This window comes from Homarus americanus, unplaced genomic scaffold (assembly GCF_018991925.1).
Source record: "Homarus americanus isolate GMGI-L3 unplaced genomic scaffold, GMGI_Hamer_2.0 scaffold40565, whole genome shotgun sequence".
NCBI lineage: Eukaryota > Metazoa > Arthropoda > Malacostraca > Decapoda > Nephropidae > Homarus > Homarus americanus.
In genome coordinates, this window is record NW_024735503.1 from 868,064 (window position 1) to 889,252 (window position 21,189).

At 38.3% G+C, this 21,189-nt stretch overlaps 1 protein-coding gene across 2 annotated transcripts in view; it reads left to right on the plus strand.

Annotated features, from left to right (window-relative positions):
• Positions 1 to 20,900, plus strand: part of LOC121871178 — a 47,253-nt gene extending 26,353 nt beyond the window's left edge. For both annotated transcript variants that reach the window (XM_042373339.1, XM_042373338.1), the window contains exons 11-23: positions 91 to 221; positions 1,372 to 1,497; positions 2,655 to 2,837; positions 3,982 to 4,161; positions 4,371 to 4,581; positions 5,913 to 6,080; positions 6,472 to 6,642; positions 9,900 to 10,088; positions 12,462 to 12,570; positions 13,840 to 13,973; positions 14,870 to 15,042; positions 17,841 to 18,043; positions 19,033 to 20,900. In XM_042373339.1, coding sequence (XP_042229273.1) covers positions 91 to 221; positions 1,372 to 1,497; positions 2,655 to 2,837; positions 3,982 to 4,161; positions 4,371 to 4,581; positions 5,913 to 6,080; positions 6,472 to 6,642; positions 9,900 to 10,088; positions 12,462 to 12,570; positions 13,840 to 13,973; positions 14,870 to 15,042; positions 17,841 to 18,043; positions 19,033 to 19,247 — 2,193 coding nt within the window. In that variant the 3' untranslated portion in view covers positions 19,248 to 20,900. The remainder of the gene's footprint in view (positions 1 to 90; positions 222 to 1,371; positions 1,498 to 2,654; positions 2,838 to 3,981; positions 4,162 to 4,370; positions 4,582 to 5,912; positions 6,081 to 6,471; positions 6,643 to 9,899; positions 10,089 to 12,461; positions 12,571 to 13,839; positions 13,974 to 14,869; positions 15,043 to 17,840; positions 18,044 to 19,032) is intronic.
• Positions 20,901 to 21,189: the final 289 nt, after the last annotated feature.

The following is a 21,189-nucleotide window of genomic DNA, read 5'->3' on the forward strand; positions in this document are numbered from 1 at the left end:
TCAATACTGTTTTACAATATCATTAAGTGGATAAAGGTGAAAAATAACAGCTGCAGTTTAAACTCGGCTATGCTTATATTGTAATAACAGAAACGCCAACTGGGTGGAGCTCTTTCTTCCTGGGTGCGGAAGGTTCTGACGGATGAGTTTGAGATGCTCCATTCATCATTTCCAAGCAATTCTGATCTCATAGAGTTGTCAAGGCTGGAGAATTTCCTCAGGTAAGTAGTTTAGGAATTTCTGAAATAATTTTATAATTAGCTGCTCTCAGATTCAACACTGTTCTTCATGACTAAACTGTACAGTACTCTGTATTTTTTCTTTACAAAATAGCAATTGAATTGAACCTTACTCATCATCAATGATCAACCAATCCTGTTTAAAGGAAATTTGTTTTTATAAGTTGTCCTCCAGTAGAGGCAGTAAAGATGAATTGATTGTGAAGTCAGTCAGTAAGGGATGAATAATGATGTCTGAACTGAAGTTCTTGAATTACAGTAGTATTGTGAAAAGGTGACTCATACAAATACAATAAACTAATAAGGCTTACACAAAGATCATACATATACCTAGATGGTTCTCCTCCACATTATATATACTGTACATTACTGTCATTTGGTTAGGTCTCCAAGAACATTTGAGAACATTTAAAAGAGGGCCACCAAACTGATGCCTACAGTCAGTTCTGCTATAACGTGATAGTTGTGTTCTTGTAAAACATCGTGTTATAGAAATTCGCGTAATAGAAATAACAGGGCTTATGGAGAAAATAGGGTTAGGTGCAGATTACTACTCGAAATCGAAAAAAATTTTGTAGTTGGCCTAACACAAAGGTTAGCACAGTCTAAATAAATGTTACATTCATATCTAATAATGAAATCATACAGTAAATGTAACACTTTACCTTGAAAAAATATGAATATAACTTGATGGGGGAGAAGGGTGATTTTGAGGTTGATAACATCGACCTTCTCTTCAAGGGTTATAGCCTTTCTTTTACGATCATCACCTGGAATGCGATCACCAGAACACTTCTTGGAGATATTCTTCTTTACCATATTCACAGCTAATACCACAAAATTGGAGAAATAGTAAGCAAAAATCTCGTTACAGCAAACAAGCGTTCGCGTTATACAAATATCGTTCCTCTATTCATAAATCGCGTTAGAGCCAATTCGCGTTGTCAAAACATGTGTTATAGCAGAACTCACTGTACACTTTAGCACTTCATGTTCCGTGCTTGCCATAGATTAAATGGTAAATTTTCTTGACTTCTTTGGTTATTGATTGATTCCCCAATAATGGAAACCTTTGGTGTTGTTTTAATCATTAGTAATACGTAGCTGAAATTTGTCACATATTATCTTGCAGATGTTTCAACATATTGGAAAATTGTTATGAGTTACGAGTGTTGTTTGAGAGAGAGATTGCACCACTGGGGATGACATCTGTCACTGACCTACTGCATGGTGCCCTTATCAAACACATTGAAACATGGTTAGTAATTACTCATACTTTTTCCTCTTCACCACTGATCGGCTTGTTAGCCGCTTGGGCGATCAGCCATGTCTCTGTTACTTTTCTTTTTCTTTTATCCTCTTCACCAAATGTATTTATTTATTCTCCTAATTTCATCACCTGTATAGTACAGGTATATCAAATTTTGCTTGCTTCCAGAACTCTTTGTCAGGGTACTTACTGTAGTATGTACAGGTTCTTGAATGTACTGGTCCTACGTATGCAGTACATATGCCAATACTGGTCTAGTCTGGACAATAAAAGAGTTTCCTCAGCAATAGTGACCTAAGTTGTCAAACATAGGCACTCTTGTAGAGTACTATACAACCTCAGCTACCCTGATAGATTAGAGTGCCTGAAATTGCTTGCCTCACAAGGGTCACAGCTCAAGGTTGAAGAAGCCACAGGTCCAGAAAACTGTGTGGGGTAACTTTTTCTGAGTGAGAGTTGTGAACTCTTGGAACAATCTGCCAGAGAGTGTTGTGATGCCACTGAGTGTGAGCTCTTTCAAAACCAGACTTGACCAACACTGGAGCAGGTTCAGATACATTCAGGAGCCGGTGCATACCCAGTACTGTACTTGTCAACAGTGAGTAACAGGGACGTGACCGATCACCCAAGTGGCTAACGAGCCAATCAGTGGTGAAGAGGATAATAGTAAAAAAATAGTAAACTGTAAAGCTTTTTTCTCAGCTTTTTCCTGCTGTACTATAGGGTGTTATGTTCTCTTGTCTTGAGCCACTTAGTGGAAGGTATTAACCATAAATGAAAAGCCGATGCTGAAATCCTCTTTTATAACAGTTGAGCCTAGAACAAGGCAACTCAGATACATTTTTTCCTCTCACTGGGTTATGTGGAAGGCAGCCAGAACTGAAAAGCTTGACACCTGACAACCCTACTATGGCTGAGCCAGCTTAACCCCTTTACTACATTTTTGTCATTCTTACTTCCTACCAGCTCGTTCTTAGCTCTATATATCTTCCCAAAATTCCGTCCACTTCTGTCACCACTCACATATTTCAATTTTTTAAGTTTTCAATAATCTACATTTGTCACTGATGACAGAGCATATTACAAAAGTAAGCTGTATTTTATGTAGCTAGAACTGCAAAATAACCCTTCCATTATGTCATTAGGGTGGAGGCACTCAACAAGGAGAAACTGAAGCATGGGAGTGACACCAGCCTCACCCCTCACAGCCAAGTTTCAGCAGCATGGTTAGAGTGGCAAGAAGCACAGTGGAGGGCAAGCTTGCTAACCAAACCCATATTAAATTTCCTCACCATATCCTTCCACACCTACCAGCCTATTTTCATGGTGTAAGTTACATGCTAATGCACATATGTGTCTCTAACCAACCAAAATAAGTTTGATATGTACAATACAGTACAGTACATTGCTGTACACTGGCTTCCTGTATGTATGATTCTTCATGTTTAACTGCTGGCTGCTTTATTTACTACCATGAATTTACATTTACACACAATACTGTATTTCTTTTAAGTAAACTTTAATCTCATAGTTTGAAATAACATACTGAAAGGTCAAAATAGCAAAATTAAGCTCAGCCATCCTGCCACTTGGCTACTCACCCTTAATACAGTACTGTGTTAAATCACTGAAAACCCATGGTTATGCCAAAAGCTCAAATATCTAAGCTCCACGGCCTGAATTCTTAGCACACATTAGTTAAAACTTTGTCATGCTAGATGATCAAGAACTGAGAAGTACAGGAGAATATTATGATGACTGTTGAAACTCTTGATAATATCAGAGGACCAGAAAATAAGCTTACTTGCACCTCACTGAGAACACTGCTTCTACCATAGCTGTATTATTGTCATCAACTTTCCTACATCTGGAATTAATTTTTCATTAGTTTTATTATGTACTGTAATAAGAAAATATATAAGTGATCAGTGTCTACATAGTATCCCCACTAGTGCAATAGTTCACTTTCACAGTCTTGCCTTTGCCACTCTAGTAGGATATATAATTTGCAGAATTTTGTGTGTGTGTGTGTGTGTGTGTGTGTGTGTGTGTGTGTGTGTGTGTGTGTGCGTGCGTGCGTGCGTGCGTGCGTGCGTGCGTGCGTGCGGAAAATAAAAAATAAAGATTGGAAAGAGCTATGAAAGAAACCAGTGTTTGGCAGTGTGTATTGGGGTTTACTTAGGTGGTTTGGACATATTTAGAGAAGAGGAAGTTAGAAATTATAAAAAAGAGAATACTGTACACTATAGTTCAGATGTTGATGGTAGGTGGTGAGATGGGGAAGACCAAGAAAGTGATGGAAGGGTGGGGTGGAGGACACCCTAAAAGTCGGGGATGGACATAAAGGGAGCAGCAATACTGTACGGTATATGCAAAAGCCCAAAGAGCACGGCATTGGGTGATTTTTGGGGGGGGTTGCTGAAGGGTTGTGTGAAATGACAGCAGTAAACCAATCATTCCACTTACTTCTAGAGAGATGTCCGTGGATTACCTGTACCTGGTGATGCCCAAGATGTTAACAGCAACCCTTCACTTGGTGAACCCACTGATGAAATATGATGTGGATGGAGCCAACCAGGTTCCATTAGAGGCCATACCCTCTGCTGCTCAAGCAGGCTGGGTACTCTGTACTAACTTAAGCCAAATTAACAAGTAAGTTGTAGTCAGAAGTTACCTTTGATTAACAGTATACTGTAGTGTGTACAGTTCAGTTTTTTGTAGAATCTTGTCTAATTAACAAAAAATATATATGCAGTATACCATATACTTATCACTATATTTTCCTAAATATTAGTCACTAACCTCTGTAGAGAGCAAATTCCAAAATAATTTGAAATGATTATAGTATTTTACTCTTTCAGAATTGGAATTGAAAGTCATCTTCCTCAGCATTTGATCCCCCAGGAGTACCGCAATGCTTTTTCTCTTACTCTTTTGCACTGGCTGGCACTCAGCAAGCACTTGGCATTAGAAGAGTTCCATAGAGACATTCAGCATGATAAATTTGTTGCTATTGATGACCTGGAAGGATATAGTCGATCTGCTGTTGGTGTGGCAGACCTCCTGAAGGCAGTGAGTTCCTCAAATTTCTTAAAAAAAAATTTGATTTATATTAAACTTTGATTAAAACATACATTTTTTGCCCTGGGTTCAGTGGAATAGTTATGTGTGGCTAAACACTATGATAATAGTTATGGCAATAATCATCTCCGAGAATGATAAATTGCTTTTTTTTTTTTTTTTATGTTTGAGCTTTTGTGTCTTTTCTTGCTCTGCTAGAAGAACTCTGGAGGCTTGGTATTCATATTTGGCATAAATATCTCTCTTAGGGAAGTCAAAGATTAAGTCAAATATGATGGTCATTGACTTACATATTAATCTGTTTGTGTGTTTCTCCATGACAGTTAAAGCCATGAAGAATTACCCAACTCCTTTTAGTTGGCTTCCAAATCTTCTAACAGTTATAGATTGATAAACACTGAACATGAAAGAACTTCTAATAAACCACAATGGAGCAGATTACATGTAGATTTGATCACAAGGCGGGATAATTGGTGTGCAGTAATTATTTGGCATGGAACTCTCTTAAAATTTCACCCCAAACCCACCTCACCAGAACCAAAGTTTCCACATAGTAGCTGTGGGCTCCTGGTATACAGTTGTATGATAAAAGATAATTTTATCTTCTACTCTAATGGATATAAATGGCCTGACACTTTTCAAGCCTTCCCCCGTAATAGGTACAGTAACTAAAAGAAGTATCTGACAGGGTGGGTCCGATGACTTCCGAAATTGTACGTGCAACTCGTGATGTCTTGGGAGGGTGAGTATGCGTGTCTTCACCCACCGCCATTTTGTATCCAACAGAGTGGGTGAGTTGGCAGATTGGAATAAAATCAACAGTTAAGTGATTACTTTCACATAGTATAAGGAGACAACATGCCTATCCCAATACCTATCGCCCGTGGTATCATATTGTTTCTCTCAACGTATGCACAGATACCTTTTTTAGCTACTGTACCTTTTCAGCAAGTGGTTAGTCTTCAACAGCATTTTATGAAGGTGAAGAATAAATTTATTATCAATTTTTATTACGTTTTTAGATACAGTACCAATCACAAGGTGGTGTTCAGGCTCTTAGACTTGTTGACTATACAAAGTTGCTTGATACCAACATAGCTTATGAAGGGTGCACTGAGAGCATGTAAGTGTATGAGCATAGAGGCAGCTAGGAACCTACCAGTGGTGAATACCCAAGAAGTGTGTGATTGGGTGAATGGCCGATGAAAAATGAAGAGGATGAAATGTGTAACTAATGTTTCTTACTGGTAACTAAGTGACTGTGTATTTTTCATTGGCAGTTTGGTAAATAAGTTGGTTGTAACTGTTGTACTTATTGACAGCTCATGACACGTGTGTGTGACGTGAGGTGGCCTGGAGGTGTTGGCCCTGGAGGTAACACCCTTACCAAGATCAGTCAGCAGATCATAGAGCTGGCAGCTGAGTACACAGACAAGGTCACCAAAGCTTTTGTTAAACGTGATGGAGACGCTGACAGGATTTCGAAAGAGGTGAGGCCATTTTGTCATTCAGAATTGAGATTCAGTAGATTTACACAACTAGTTATTCTCATAGGTATCCTTTTCAGGATTCCAACATTCATTGAAAGACAGAGTATTTCATGTAAATATAAAAACATATTAATCCCATAATCTGTGTGTAGAATTGACAATACAGTTTCAAAATTTTGCTCTACACAAGGGTGATTGAATATTACACAGGTTGTATTGGAGGTTTTCAGAGCACACACACACACACTCTAATTACACTTCCTTATGTCTTCTCCAATATCCTCTTTCGTTCTTTCATTCTTTCCCAGGTTAAAGTAAGAAGTAATTAAGGAATGGATAATTTTTATCTCTCAGTCTAGGAGACAAAAATCCATTGATTGTGTAATTTCAGGTGTGTGTGGTGGTGAGGAATGTAGAACACGTGTGTGATGAGGTGAGGAAACACTTGTTACATTTGGCAAGTATCTTGCGGGATGAGAAGGAGGTGGCACAGCAACTGGAGGAACGTACGAAACACCTTCAAGAGCACATTGATTTTGCTGCTGAGTTTCTTCTGCACCAGGTGAGTCTGTTCAGGTGACTCTGTACAGTATTCGGTAGTCTCTATACTCTGCATATTTCATTCAGTATTCTGTCTTTACAGTTAAATTTTATTAAAAAAAAAATATTTACTACTTTGATAGCACAAGGAAACAGTAGGCTTATGAGTCTCCTTATTGTTGCTGATGATTTTTTTCTTTCATCAGTCATGAGTCTGGTGTTATTGGAAAAAACCTGCAGTGTTTGGTAGTTTTCAGACTGCATCACACTCTTCTTGTTTCAAACCCTGGATGCTATGATGAGAAGCAAGCACACTACTGCTGTATTGTCTGTACAGTACTTACTTGCTTACCATATTACTTTTACTTTTTTCCTCTTCGCCACTGATCGGCTCGTTAGCCGCTTGGGTGGTCGGTCATGTCTCTGTTACGCACAGCTGGCAAGTACTGGGCATGATTGGCTCCTAAATTGTATTGGAACCTGCTCCAGTGTTGGTCAAGTCTGGCCCTGAAAGAGCTCAAACTCAATGCCGTCACAACACTCTCTGGCAGATTGTACCAGAGTTCATAATTCTCACTCTAAAAAAGTTTGCTCTCACTGTTTTCTTGACCTGTGGCTTCTTCAGCCTTGATCTGTGTTCCCTTGTGGGGCAGGCATCCGCCAGCTCCAGGTATGCACATTCGACTGAGTAGTGCCCTCTGCGAAGTTTATACACTTGAATTAGGTCACCCCTTGCCTGTCTTTAGTATAAGCTAGGCAGTTGCAGGCATTCTAATCTCTCCGGGTTATTGAGGTGCCATAGTCCAGACACCAGTCTGGTGGCACTCCCTTGGACATTTTTAATCAATTGACAGTCTCTAGCATATCTCGGGGACAAGATGGAGTGACAGTACTCCAGATGGGGAAGCACTTTATTCTTGAAGATTGTTAAGAGGGACAGACCATCTAGATATCTGAATGACCTTTTTATAAGACCTATTAGTTTCATTGCTTGATTCACTTTCTTCTCACAATGGCTTGAGAACTTAAGTTCATTGTCAACATACACACTCAGGTCCTTTTCACATTCGGTCTCTATTAATGCAGTTTCTTCATATTCTTGGTATTACCTAGGTGCATCCTTTTCACTTCATGACATTGAATCTTAGCAACATTTCTTCAACCATTCTTGTAGTTCACAGAGATCTTCCTGTAGCTCTTCACAGTCTGTTTGGTTCTGAATTTCCCTGAATAACTTGGCATCATCCACAAACATTTGTATAGAGAAGTGTATGGCTTCTGGTATGTTATTTATGAAACAAAAAACAACAATGGGCCCAATACACTGCCCTATGATACCCCAGTTGTCTCAGGTACACATGACGATTTCGTGCCATTAATCGCCACACACTGCTTGCGATCATGAAAAAGCCGGAAAAATATGAAGTTATTCGCAGTCATAAATCCCGCCTCTGCTGACGGTCGTGTATTATTTCAATGTGATTCTCATCTTTTAAAATGTTGTTTTTGCATAATGTAGTTTTTCTGATTCGTAATTTGTCTTAGTATGCCTTATTGTGGGTAAAAATAAGTATATACTGTATATTAAATGCAACTTCTGAAAGCGTGAATTTGCTACCAGAGTTTAACAGTTAATTCATGTATAATACTTCTGATAAACTTCCTACGTGCTTATGTTTGAAATAATGAATGTATGTATCTTTATATAATTTGGCTAAATATCTTTCCTGTCAGAAACGGTCATTCCAACGATTATGAATAAACTCATTTAGAAATACATCATTACTTCAGAACAAAATTTTTTACTTTTTACTTTTATCCTCTTCACCACTGATCGGCTTGTTAGCCGCTTGGGCGATCGGTCACGTCTCTTTTCCTTTATATTCTTCACCAAAAGGTCGGCTCGCTAGCCGCCCGGGCGATCGGTCACGTCTCTGTCACGCACTGTTGGCAAATACTGGGCATGCACCGGCTCCTGAATGTACCTGAACCCGCTCCAGTGTTGGTCAAGTCTTCTCTTGAAAGAGCTCACACTCGGTGCCGTCACAACACTCTCTGGTAGATTGTTCCAAGAGTTTACAACCCTCACTCCGAAAAAGTTTGCCCTCACGGTTTTCTGGACTTGCGGCTTCTTCAATCTTGAGCTGTGACCCCTTGTGGGGCGAGCGTCCGCCAGCTCCAAGTAAGGACACTCAACTGAGTAGTGCCCCCTGAGATGCTTATAAACCTCAACTAGGTCCCCCCTTGCCCGTCTGTAGTATAAGCTAGGCAAGTTCAGGCGCTCCAATCTCTCAGGGTAGCTGAGATGCCGAAGTGCAGGCACCAGTTTGGTGGCCCTCCTTTGAACATTTTCAACCAACTGACAGTCCCTAGCATATCTCGGGGACCAGATGGGGTGACAGTGCTCCAGATGGGGAAGCACTTCACTCCTGAAGATCGTCACGAGGGACGGACCGTCTAGATATCTGAACGACCTTCTTATAAGACCCAATAATTTATTTGCCTGATTTACCTTCTTCTCACAATGGCCCGAGAACTTCAGCTCATTGTCAACATACACACCTAGGTCCTTCTCACACACAGTCTCAACTAGTACATTTTCTTCATCCCGTTGGGACATATGGTACGCCTCCTTACCGTTGGTACGCCCCAGGTGCATCCTCTTACACTTCGTGACATTGAATCTCAGCAGCCATTCCTTCGACCATTCCTGGAGCCCACAGAGGTCCTTCTGCAGCTCTTCACAGGTTTGCAACAGCCAATCAGCTGTAACTCTTGGGGAGGGGCGGGGCATCTTTTTTCTGCTGGGAAAAAACGTGCTATAGTGACTGGGTAGCCTGGAGGCTTTTCTGTTGTGGCCAGGCTACCCAGTCACTACATTTTTCTTTTGTCTTCTCCCTAATGTAGTGAGGCATCACACATAAGGTAGGCAAAAGCTAGTAAACAATAGGTGTCATACATTTTTTTCCTATGCAATAGATTTGCATGTGAGAACAGTATTATATCTGATTTTTTATTTCTTTACATGGTACTGTGTAGACTGAGATATACAGTATATGTATGATTTCAGTTTATGGTAAGTGAAATAACATGATAGACGTTAAACTCTAAAACATTGCAGATATAACCAGTCCTCCTAATAATAGAGTATCAAAGTGTAATTTACTCAAATCTCAGCCTTGGCATGAGCAGCAGCAGTGTAAATGTTGAAAATCGTAATTGTTAACATTCACACTTCAATCTTTCAAAGTTTTACAATGTTTTCATTTCTCTTTACAGTGTCTTCCTCATCTGGAGCAGATCTTAACACAGGGTGTGGTTCGTGGAAGCTCAGAATTTGTGTTGAAAGGGTTAGAGTTGGCAATGCAGCCAGTGGAGGACCGCCTGTACTTTGCTGAGCCTCTGCTTCACCAGATGTGGTTCCGGCTTTTCCAACATGCAACCATCCTCATGAGTAACTATGTCCAGGTCTGATGCTGTTCTCAGTACTCATTCTTTACTAAAATTTATTTGCTATCCTCTTTGTCTCCTTATTCATTTCTAAAGTGTAAATTAAGTGATGGAACAATAAATTTCATAACCCAAACTTTGCCACTACTAGATGTGGTAACATCAAGGTGAACGAGTACCAGTAAATAGTGTAAATAGTGTATACAGTAGTACAGTAGGGTCTCAGAGTATGTGAGGGTTACATTCCTGGGATCCCCGGTCCCCCCTTCTGTATATATATATATATATATATATATATATATATATATATATATATATATATATATATATATATATATATATATATATATATATATATATATATATATATATATATATATATATATATATATATATATATATATATATATATATATATATACATACATACATACATACATACATACATACATACTGTACGTATAACCCCTTTTTTATACATGTACTAAGATAACCGATGCACAACTTCAGAATTTGATATGCCACTCCTTAGTAAGTCCAATATTGTATCTTACTTTCACTTTTATCCTCTTCGCCACTGATTGGCTTGTTAGCCGCTTGGGCAGTCGGTCACGTCTCTGTTACACACTACTGGCAAGTACTGGGCATGCACTGGCTCCTGAATGTATCTGAACCTGCTCCAGTGTTTGTCTTAAAAGAGTTCATACTTCGTGCCCTCACAATACTCTCTGACACATTGTTCCAAGAATTCACAATTCTCACTCCGAAAAAGTTCTTACAGTATGCATATTTTTCTTTTTCTCACTCTCACCTCGACAAGCACTGCCACTTATTTTCTTCTTAGGAGCCATGATTGCAGTAAAATTTACCAGTAAAGAAAAACTTTACGAGCATGAACTCCTGGAAATGTTTACAGAACCAGTGCGAGAGAGAGAAGGCCACCAGAGTTAACACTCAGAGTGGCTATTTTTCAACTTGTAATTTTGGGTGGATATGCAGAATGTAATTTAATTTTTTTTTACTCTGTAGATGCACGCAATCTTTCGTACAGAATATGCAAAAAATATTTTTTTTTCCAGTAAATCATAAGGTCAAAAACTTAAAGGGAATAAACATTTCTTTGTGCACGGGTGTTAGAACACAGATCGGGGAAGGGGAGGGGGGTGGACTGGTGTCAGGGGTTTCAACTGCTTGCTGTCTCCTGTGTCCAGCGTGTAGTGAAACAATTGCCAAATGGCAATGCAGAATTTTTTATTTTATTTTTTTTATTACATGCAGTATTCATTTTTTTCCTCACTTTTACTGGTACACACTCAAACCATCTCTAGGCAATGTGACACAGTTCAGCCATTCAACCGGGCAGTCACCCAGCTGACTGACATCGGAGGATTAATGGCATGAAATCGTCATGTGTACTTGGGGGGGGGGGGGACATAATTGAGGTGTAAAAACATCTCAAAATGCACTACTCGGTAGAGTGTTCATTCCTAGAGCTGGCGGATGCCCACCCCACAAGGGGTTCCAGCTCAAGGTTGAAGAAGCCGCAAGTCCAGAGAACTGTGAAGGTGAACTTTTTCGAAGTGAGAGTTGTGAACTCGTGGAACATTCTGCCATAGTGTGTTGTGATGGCACCTAGTGTGAGCTCTTTCAAGACCAGACTTGACCAACACTGGTTCTGGTACAGATACATTCTAGAGCCAGTATATGCCCAGTACTTACTGTACCAACAATGTTTAACAGAGATATTGACCGACCGCCCAAGTGGCTAACGAGCTGGTCAGTGGTGGAGAAGATTAAAGTAAAAGTACATTAATGAAGTTCTCTTCTTTTATTTTAATATCACAAAACCTTCCTTATCACCTCTTATCTTGGCTTTAACCTTTCCATGCTAGTTGTCACACTTTTGAATTCTTTTCCAGCTACAGTCAGATGATTTTCATCAGCTTAGGGAAACCTCCATGAGCCAAAGGGTTAAAGTCATTTTACTTAAAATCCTTGTACTTATATGAAGCACAAAGACAGTTTGTTTGATCAATATTATTTTCTAATCAAGGGAAAGATTGATAAATAGTTTTAGGGGATATAACAGTAAATATGTATCTATGTGTACCGGATATTCATTTGTCTATATATTTCAAATTTTAGTTTTGCTCAATAACTTTCCAAAGACCAGGTGAATTGATTTATATTTTGTTGTGATCTAGTAAAGTGGCAGGTTATCACTTGGGGTTGTTGGGGGTATTGATAGCTTAAAGAAGTTCAGAATTACTGTTATAGTAATTACCTTTGGGAGGGAGGGATGCATCATTTCCAGTGGCTCTCATTAAACATTTAATGGAAATTTTTTCAACGGGATGAAGACAAAAGTATTCAACAGTAATCTAAATGCAGGGAGAGTGGCGTGAGAATCTGCGGAAGCTGAGGACAGTGCTGTCTGACACTCACAGTTTTCTCACTGACCAAGGTGTTGGCCTCCGCCTGCCTGATGAGGTTGAGAAAGGTAAGCCACATGGGAAAAATAATTTGTGCAATTGATTTATACTCATTCTAATGATCATTTTTTGTGTTTGTGCATTCATTGTGGTATGAAGTGCACCATTATACTGAAAAATTCATGTCTTTAGATGGAACGAACATAATTTATACAGTATATGGTACAGTACATCCATTTTACTGATAAATTTAAAACAAGTATAAAAGAAAAAGTGAAAGAAAATTACAGTACATTACAGGCATTCCGTGATTTATGAAAAAGTTTCATTCCTGAAAACCTTTTATAAGTCAATTTTTATAAATTTAATCATATTTTCCCATAGACCTCCATTATAAAAGCTGAGACATGTTCCTATGAAAGGGAAAACGTCCTCAAAATATTTTGAAAAGCTACAAAAGATGTTTTTAATTACAATATTTGGTGAACACAATAATTATTGTATCATAATAAGTGATATACGGTACATGTAGTGGAGGACACAGAAGTTACTGCACTTGGTAGTGATGCACCAGCAGTAAGTCTGCTGCACTGTATGTACAATACAGTACGTACAGTATATATACTTTTCCTGTACTTGATTTTTGATGTGGTGTTAGCTGAAGAAGAAATGCTAAACTTTTCCTTTTAATATTTTATTCTTTCCATTGACCTCAGATTAAAGTTAGGGATACTAAACAGAGCATTGTTTCCACAGTGGAAATATTTGAGTCATCATTCTGCCACTGCATCACCTAGTGATTCTGTGAGCTGTGTTAATTAAAAACATGCTAGAAAAATTATTTAGGATTTTTCGTGCATTAATCAAAGCATAGATAATTCATAAGCTTGGACTATACTTTTTACTTACTTTTACCCTCTTCGGCACTGATCAGCTCGTTAGCCACTTGGGCAGTTGATCATGTCTCTGTTACACACTGTTAGCAAGTACCGGGCATACACTCCTGAATGTACCTGGACCTGCTCCAGTGTCGGTCAACTCTGATCTTAAAAGAGCTCACACTCGGCATAAACCAAGTCTTAATAAACTGGGGATTGTCTGTGTCAGTTTGATTACCATAAATTGTATTAAAGTACTGTACAGTACTTGTTATTTTTTCTATACTGATTTACAAGACAGTAGTACTGTACAGTGTAACTTGATTTGCCTTTTTTGCCTTCTGTCAATAAGGATGCACCCCCTTGGAATTATGGGAGGCTTTCATCATACTGTGATGTATACTGTACTTCCCTACCTATTTTAGCCACATTAAACCTCCTTCTTCTATTTAACCATAGAGTATGAGTCTGTCCAAGCAGAACTGATGATCCTTGGAGCAACGTCACCAGAGTTAATGTCCCAGTTTTACCATGAAAGATACCAGGAGCAGCTTAAAGAAGGATCCAGTGCTGGCCGCATCCTTGTTGTTAATGTGAGTGCATTACATGTACTGTTCTATCTCTCTCTCATATATATATATATATATATATATATATATATATATATATATATATATATATATATATATATATATATATATATATATATATATATATATATATATATATATATATATATATATATATGAGTTGCATTAGATACTTACCAACATCAAGGGGCAATTTCTTATGAGTTTGTAAGAGGCAGACAAACTGTACTGTATTGCATAGTATGTGCAACACTTCACTGGCACTCCACTGTACTGTACAGTCATTTGTTCTGAGGAACTTAAATCTAATGCATGTACTGTCCAGTACTGTACTCTTTATACATAACAGTAACACTTCACAGGCACTGTAAATGCTGTAATTGTTCTGACAAACTTAAGACAACACTGCACACATAACAATTAACTATCATTCTGTACAGTAACACTTCACAGGCACTTAATCACTGTCTGAAGGTCCACCAATAATGAGAGGTGCACGTAAACTGATGCCAGTGGGTTGCCAACTGAAACTTAGTGTGGGTCGGCCTGCTGGGCTCTCATGCATGACTTAGTTCCTGCCGACTTAGCACCAATTTACTGACTACTCAAAAATGCAACGGCTATCTGGTGCTGTACTGACTTATCAGATGCCAGGTTATGGGGGTTGCACAGTATAAGACAAATGCTACCCTAGTGCAACTGGGGGCAATTCTTGGTCATCCTCATTTAATTACACTCTACATAAGCCACAGAACCCTTGATTCCTTAATTTCTTCAGATTTTCTCTAGGCCTTCACCTCGCTAAATATTGAAAATCCTACTGCACATAGATTAATTCCTACAGTCATGGTCATCCAAATATTTAATATACAGTATATATTTTTTTCTGTTATGGACAGAGCACATTCACAGAGGGTGGACTGCGGGTACATGTGGTGCAGGCCCCGGGGGTGCCTGGAGGCGTACTAGTTAAGGCTCGTGTAGAGCCCCATGAATGGTTCCCTGCTGCTGAGCCTTGCAAAACACGCCTGTCAAAGGGAGATCCTTCTGTCTTTAACGAGATATTTAAATTGTAAGTATGAGAATCCTTTTGGGGCTGTAAGTATACAGTAGGTATTTTTTTTTTTAGGTGAGTGTAACTTTGGTTGTGGAAAGAGATTAAAAAATAGATACCCTCTATTATATATTAAGTTAAATTCTCATTACATGTTAAAAACTAGTTATGCACATCGTAGAAACAGAGGAGTATCTGTACCTGATTTGAAATGTACTATTCAGACTGAAAATTTAAAAAGTTGTGTTCATGAAATTTCATTACAATATTATTCAGTGATGGATTTGTGTTCTTAATATTAAACTAAAGGTTAAATATTTGTTAGGTAATGAACAAAAATGAATAAGAGATCAACAAACTATAAAGATTTTCTTTCTATGTTGGCAAAATTTAGAGTGGAGTTTCAACAACAATTTACAGGACCTTTACTGTATTATATTTTCAAAGTTGTTTTATACCTACACAGGCACATCTGGGATTGAATATTTGTCCATGACAGTGGAATAGGCATTCGCATATTGCAGAAGCTGGCAGAAGGATATTGATGCATTCATCATATATAAGAGCACTTTTACACACACACACACACACACACACACACATACACATCCATTGGCAAAATACACCCAGAAGTGAAGGCCATGGTAATGATCTGGATCCAACAACATCAGTAACAGTAACAGCCTTGGCCACATGTTCAGACCCAGAAAAAAATTAGGTCAGCTGTGCTAAACCAAGTTTGACATTTCTCTGTAAAAACAATACTAATTGGGTGGGTGAATACTAGCTTGTGACTGTAAATAAAATGAGTTCTGGTTGATTATTGGGCAGAAACACACATTGTCTGTCTGACAGATCTTCAATGCATTACCATGGCAACTGTTTTTCTACAGCAAGCAAAGAAACCCCTGAAAAAAAAAGTGGGGGGTGGGGGGTAAGAGTAATAAGAAATTACAAATAAAAGAGAAAAAGACTATACAGTATTAATCTACACCACATAGATGCTGGAAAACCAGCTTTTTGAAGTGAGACAGATTGTAAGAGTAAGGAAACACTGAAGAAGGCAGAGCATTCCACAGTTTGGTTGTGTGAGGAAAGAAGGATGGGTTATTCTAGTATGATCCACATCCACACAGAAACGGTGGCACCACGGGCAAGATGAGTGTTATGAGCCCATGGCCTTGCCGGCGGTACACAGGATGCCAAATCCACTGAACTTTGTCTGTTAAAGTACCTGTAAAAGAGAGAGAGAGTGAAAGAACATTGTGGCGAAGAGAAAGGGAAGAGAGATTGGCAACTAAAGGAGGAGAGTTAATAAGATGAAATGCTTTTGATTCCATCCTATCTAACAGATGGACAGAAGAAGACCCACCCCAGATATGAGAGCATAATTCCAAGTTAGGACAAATGAATTCCTAATAAACTTGAAGCAACTGCTCAGGAGTGAAGTAACTACGACATATGTACAGCATTCCCAGCTTTCGGGAGGCAGCTTTAGCAATGTTGTGGATGTGTGGCTTCCATGACATATTAAGAGGAAATAGTGAGGCCTAGCATATCTATTTTAGAATTTGGCAGAATGATTGCATCTTGAAATGTGATTGGTGGGAGATATTCTATTATGGAAAGTGTAATTGGTAAATATTGTGTTTTATTGCTATTGAATTTAACCAAGTTTCTACCTCCCCATTCGGAGATGCTGCACAGATCCGCGTTGATAGATGAAATGATGTCAACTCTGGAAACAGATCTAGTTTGAGAATTAGGGGGAAGGGAAAAAATGTGAAGAAAAGTGAAGAGTAGAATCATCAGCATAAGAATGGATAGAATTAGTCGTAGTGTGAAGTAAATCATTGATAAAATGAAGGAAGAGAGTAGGTGAAAAAACAGAACCCTGTGGGACACCACTGTTGGTAGAGAAAGAGCGAGAGATCGATCCCTCGACAACAACTGCCATGAATTGGTTCTCAAGGAAGCCAGAAATTAGAGAACAAAGTGGGGGAGAGAAACCATAAGAGGGAAGTTTAGAAAGCAAAAACTTGTGCCATCCCCTGTCAAATGCTTTGGAGATGTTGAGGGCCATGACAAAAGTTTCCCCATAATCTCTAAGAGAGGATGACCAAAAATGGGTGCAGTAGGACAGCAGATCACCTGTAGATCTTGCCTGGCAAAAGCCATACTGGTGATCCGGCAAAAGATAAAGGTGTTCAAAGTGACGGAGAAATTGAGAGTTTAAGATAGTTTCAAAAATCTTCGAGAGGGATGAAGTTAGGGCAATGGGGCGATAGTTAGAGGGATTAGAATGGTCACCCTTCTTCGGGATGGGCTTACCTAAGTAAAAAAAAAAAAAATAATAATAAGAAAAATCTCCTTTAGTAGAGCAACAAAGTACTGTAGTGCTACTTTTTCATAGTCAAAGGTTAATGTATTCCTAACATTCTAAATTAATCTTAACAAGTTCAAAGTTTCTAAATGTAATTTTGAGTCTGAATATGGATCCAGGGATTAGTTTTGCCTTGATTAAGAGAATACTGTACATTGCATTACAATACATGTATTGACACACAGCATAGTTTTAGCATGTAGAGTATGTAGACTAATAACTATGAACTGCAGGAGGGTTTATCAGTACCCTGTAGTAATAAAAGTATGATGCCTAAGTTTAAAAAAGAACCTCAATGAACAAAAAAATTTGTTGCATGACTATAGATTGCAGGAACTAATGTATTAAAATTAGTGTTCATATGTACTGTACTGTATTGTAGACTGCAGTAAGATATACTGGTGAGACTAATAATGATGTTACCATTTTGTAGCCCAAGTATACAGGAGGATCACTCTGAAGGGGAGCAGGGTGGAGTATTGACGCTGCAGGTACGGACACCACGTATCCTTGGCAGCAGTGTTGTCCACTATGAGGCAGTCCTTCCCCTGGCTAACTTGCCCCGTGTCCTTGAGGCTGATGTCCTCACCATCCAACATTCACGCCTGCCCCTCACCAGACCATGGAAACTTACCTGTAAGTTCCTTCACTGTTCTTGTATATCCTCTTAATAAACCTGTATATCTCACCTTCTGTATAACACTTAGTGTATCTCCCCACTGTACCTTTACATCCCATTAATCTGTAACTGTATTTCCTTCTCGCTGAACTTACTATGTCTGTATGTCCCCGCACTGTACGTACTACAGTGTAAGTTGCTTCATCGGCCAAGTAAACTACCACAGTTAAACTGAACTTACTTTGTTATTTGTTTCATCAAACTGTATGGAAGAAAAGTTTTTCTAATTATCAAGATTCCTTGAAATTCCTCTCCAGATAATTACAAATTTCAAACATTTCCACACCTTTTGTTCTATAAGGTTTGAATAAAAAAATATGTGGTTGAGAAAGGAAAATATAAGTACCGTCACTTTTCTTTGGCTGCGGGAGGTTACCCTAAGCTGAATAAAATAGTCTGGCGGTAGCCAGAATAAATGGCAAGTGCGGGAAACACAGCGAAAGGGTTAAGGTCACATTCTGTCACCAGTATCTCCCATGCTCAGTATGGTGTCGATCCATTTGGACGATTCCCATTTATATAATCATATTTTATTTGGTTTTTGCTATCCCACTTAGATGGTTAGATTAGATTAGGTTAAATTGTCTATTTGGGAATTATCTAAGATTTTGAGTGGCATGTAATCGTTTAGTGTTAACTAACAATGAGAATTCAGAAATGAGCAACTATCCAATTAGCAAGCAAACTGGCAAAGGAGAGGAGGACAAGCAGGTTAAATAAGAACAGTACAATATTTGTTTTGCATCAGTAGCATTCAAAACAACTTAATTTCTTATTTACTAATTCTCTTCATCACTTATCAGCTTAAAGGTTGTTCAGATGGTCACTCATTCCTCGGTAAGTCCTATGAGTATATAAAGACTCTTGAATATACTGTATCTAAACCCATGACAATTCTGATCTAGCTTGGACTTAAAAGAGTTTACACTTACCATTATCTCAACAGCATACAAACCCTTAGAGGCCCTCAAGACACGTGCCCTGGACAAGACAGCTGTAGACTTCTTGAAGGCTTTGAGTGAACGATGGGAGCCTCGTGAAACATCTGTCCAGATCCAGGACTCCCAAAAGTTACGGGCAACCTTTGCAAGAGCTGGCAGTGTCAGGAACACCATGAAGGGAAGTAGGAAGCCATCTCTCCGAGGCACCCTCATTAAGTAGATAATATCCAGGACAGTTAATGACAACACAAAGCCAGTGAGAAAGTTTTTCTTAGTTCATCCATAAAATAAGAGAAAAAATAAAATAGAATGGCATGAAGTTAAGAGGTGTTGAATTCTTTCTGTGGTTAACTGGATAGTACTGTAGCAATATCCATCACCAGTCTTTCCATCCCCAACAATCACTCAATGCGAGTACAGTACAGTACAGTTCAGTACAGTAAATTACTTAATGTTTAAATGTGGATGTTTTGATGGTTAAAATTGATAAATAGTTTGCTGAGTTTTGTATATTCCTCCTTCACCTCTTCTATTTCTTTGATAATACTGGCTCTTAGAGTAGGGATCCTGAATATGGGTTCCATGGACCAACAGTGATGTATGTGAAGCCTCATTAGGAGGTAGATAAGATTTATTTTTAGGATCCAAAGGTATATTTGGTATGTACAGAATATGCCAAAGGTATTACTTTTTTAGGATACCTGTACAGTACTATACTTTATTAAATAAAAAAAAACTGAGTCACCATTGAGAGGGGGTACATGATGTCTCACACTGAGAACAAGGGGTACACCTACCTAAAAAAGGCCCAGACCTTCTAGTTTTAGAGAATGCTTTTGTTTGATTTTATATTTTACAGAGGAAATATCTCTGTTCTCAACTCCTCAAAATGAGATATGGTACTCAATCTTACTTAATTAAGCTGCTACTTCTGCGCTTAACAAAGAAAATATCAAATTTGGTCTTTGGTTTTGTTTTTTGTAATTATTTATGTCAGGTGAGACTATCTGCATCAACAATGATATTAACATTCAAATAAAAACAAAAACAAAAAAAGTAAAAAAAAATGAGGCGTCGAGTGCAACAAGGGCAAGTCGCCAATATGGCAATTTCCCATTTTCAGTGTACTCATATACTTTCATTTCCTTATTCAGCTTTTCAAGCCAAACAAAATGATATATAAAACTTGAAAATTTGAATGTTTTTGTTGCATGAGGTGCTTCAAATGTGTTTTTGCTTAAATAAAAATGAGTGTATCCTAAATTGGCTTTTTCTGGTCTGTGAAAATGGTTGCCTGGAGGGAACTTAAATTGTTCTTGATGACCATTAATGTTGTTATTTTTTTGTGAGCCAAAGTATTTGGTAAATCTTTTTATCTCTTCTGGTAAGTGGCTCAAATATGTCCCTGTATACTGGGAATGGCCTTTTTAGCCTTGTCAGATTCAAAGCTGTTTGTTGACATTCATATGAGGCCCAATTTATTTCCTAGACAACCACTTAATTATACTATTGGTTGACTAGCTCCCTTAAGCACCTGGAGACTTTCAAAGAGCAGCTTAAGGCTTTCCTTTCACTGTGGGCATTTGATCTTGTTGATCATGAGGTAAATGTAGGCTCTAGTGACAATGCATTTCTTAACTTGCTGCTACAGTTTAATGTGCTTACTGTATTTCTCTTGTTGGTCTCTTTAATATTGTTGAATATTGAGTGTTTATATTTTTTAAGAAACAGCACTTTTGAATGATAATTTTTTATAAGAGGAATCAAGTCACTTGTGGATTATGCTGCGAGATTGTTTATTAATGATACAGCCAGGTAAAAACCAGGGTGTTTGCTAAATGTTTAGGCTGAGAATAAAGAGGTCTGTGTATTACTTATGGTAAATCATTAAACAAATGAGGCGAACAACAGTGAAGCCGAGTAACATAATGAACACAGATATGTTTAGAGATCATTTAAGGTAGGTAATGTTAATTATTTTTGTGTTATCTCACATATGAAGGTTTTGTTCCAGGGACAATTTGAACCAGCCCATGTATCAGTTTAAATTATCAATTTAGTCAGAGATCGGTTCACAAAGAAGACCCTAAATGCATCCCTCCTGAAGTAATAGATGTGGTAACAGGTGTTGATATGCAGGTATTTGTATTTACCTTGATCCT